This window comes from Penaeus monodon, chromosome 22 (genome assembly GCF_015228065.2).
Source record: "Penaeus monodon isolate SGIC_2016 chromosome 22, NSTDA_Pmon_1, whole genome shotgun sequence".
Classification (NCBI taxonomy): Eukaryota; Metazoa; Arthropoda; class Malacostraca; order Decapoda; family Penaeidae; genus Penaeus; species Penaeus monodon.
This window is the reverse complement of record NC_051407.1, coordinates 6,710,578-6,712,034: the sequence shown is the minus strand read 5'-3', so window position 1 is coordinate 6,712,034 and position 1,457 is coordinate 6,710,578. Positions and strand designations below refer to the sequence as shown.

Genomic DNA, 1,457 nt, shown 5'->3' with positions numbered 1-1,457 from the left:
CACTTTCACAGCATTCCCTGTGAGAAATGTCAGTTTTTTATTCATGTTGGTACTTAAACCATGATTTTTGTATCTATTGAGAACGGAAGTACATTACGTAGGAGGTGCAATGCCAGCCAGTATATATATATGGCGTCACTTGTTCGGAAGACAGAGACAACTACAGGATGCTTCTGGTGAGTAATGCAAAGTTTTTACTGTCATACGTGTGGAATTCTTTTTGTGTCAATTAAAGACAACTTCTAAGAAACACTTTTTCTTTAAGACCATAGCACTGTTGGCTGCTATATCTGCTGCCCCGCAGGAATACAACCTACCAAATTCCTCCGGGCCATCCATTAACTCAGGGGGTTGTGATGGCGGACAAATTCAACACGTGGATGGCAGCTGTGTCACACCTCAAGTGAACAGTCGTGTGTTCTTGTATGATGTGCCACCAAATCAAGCTTCTTCCAGTCGGCCAGCGAATGTACCAAAACCTAAACTCGAACGAAATATTGTTTTCGTCAGACTTCCTGATGGTGCTCAAGGACCAGAACCCATCGTCGTTCCTCCTCCAAGGCAACAACACGTCTTGCTCGTCCTTAACAAGCAGTCGGAACAAGGTCAACAAGTGATCGAGGTGCCAGCGCCACCACCAGCGGATCCCGAAGTGTTCTTCGTGAACTACGCAGAAGGAGAGAATCCAACTCTTCCTGGTGGAGTAGACCTCCAAACGGCTCTGAGTGCTGCCTCACAAGGTGACGGTCAAGTTGTGGGAGGTGGTGGTATTGGAGGCCGTATTGGAGGTGGAATCGGTGGCGGTATTGGAGGCGGAAGTGGAGGTGGTATCGGAGGTGGTATTGGAGGTGGAAGTGGAGGTGGCAACGCCGGCGGAAACAACAGTCCCACTGTGCCTTCCACCCTTTATAGTGGGCCATAGAGAACAAAATATGTTACTATCTCTGACTGATCTCAAAATCACTGTTAAATTATGTTTATATTATGATTACAAAAGTATACGTTGTACAAAGATTTTTCATTATCCATTTTAATAGTTGAATAACGGGTCTGTTAAGTCATTTTCTTCTGATTCTCTAGATATAAGAACCATATGCGAGCAATTAAACTTCCCAAGCAGAAACTAAATAAGGTATTGGATTCTGTTTGTCAGAAAAAAAAATTGCAATTATTTTCACACACCTTTATCATCACTGTTATTGATCTTACTTTATTTCTGTTTTTCGGCATTCAAAAAACACAAACCAACAATTTTATCTATCAATCAACGCATTTCGATCATGCAAAAATCTTCATCTTTTACGGTAATTATTATTGAAATCTATTCAGATAATACAGTACGTGGATGAAATACACTCCTACGGCAGTCAAATACAGTGTTTATCGTCTGTGATTTTTAACACACTTCTTCCGCGGTTATGTTTTGATTCTGGAATATTCATGAATCGTCAAATGAG

At 41.7% G+C, this 1,457-nt stretch overlaps 1 protein-coding gene across 1 annotated transcript; it reads left to right on the top strand.

Annotated features, from left to right (window-relative positions):
- Positions 1-167: 167 nt before the first annotated feature.
- LOC119587223 (translation initiation factor IF-2-like) lies at positions 168-922 on the top strand. The gene is made up of 2 exons (XM_037935981.1): positions 168-176; positions 266-922. The coding sequence occupies exons 1-2, from the start codon at positions 168-170 to the stop codon at positions 920-922; spliced, it is 666 nt and encodes a 221-aa protein (XP_037791909.1).
- The last annotated feature ends 535 nt before the right edge of the window (positions 923-1,457 follow it).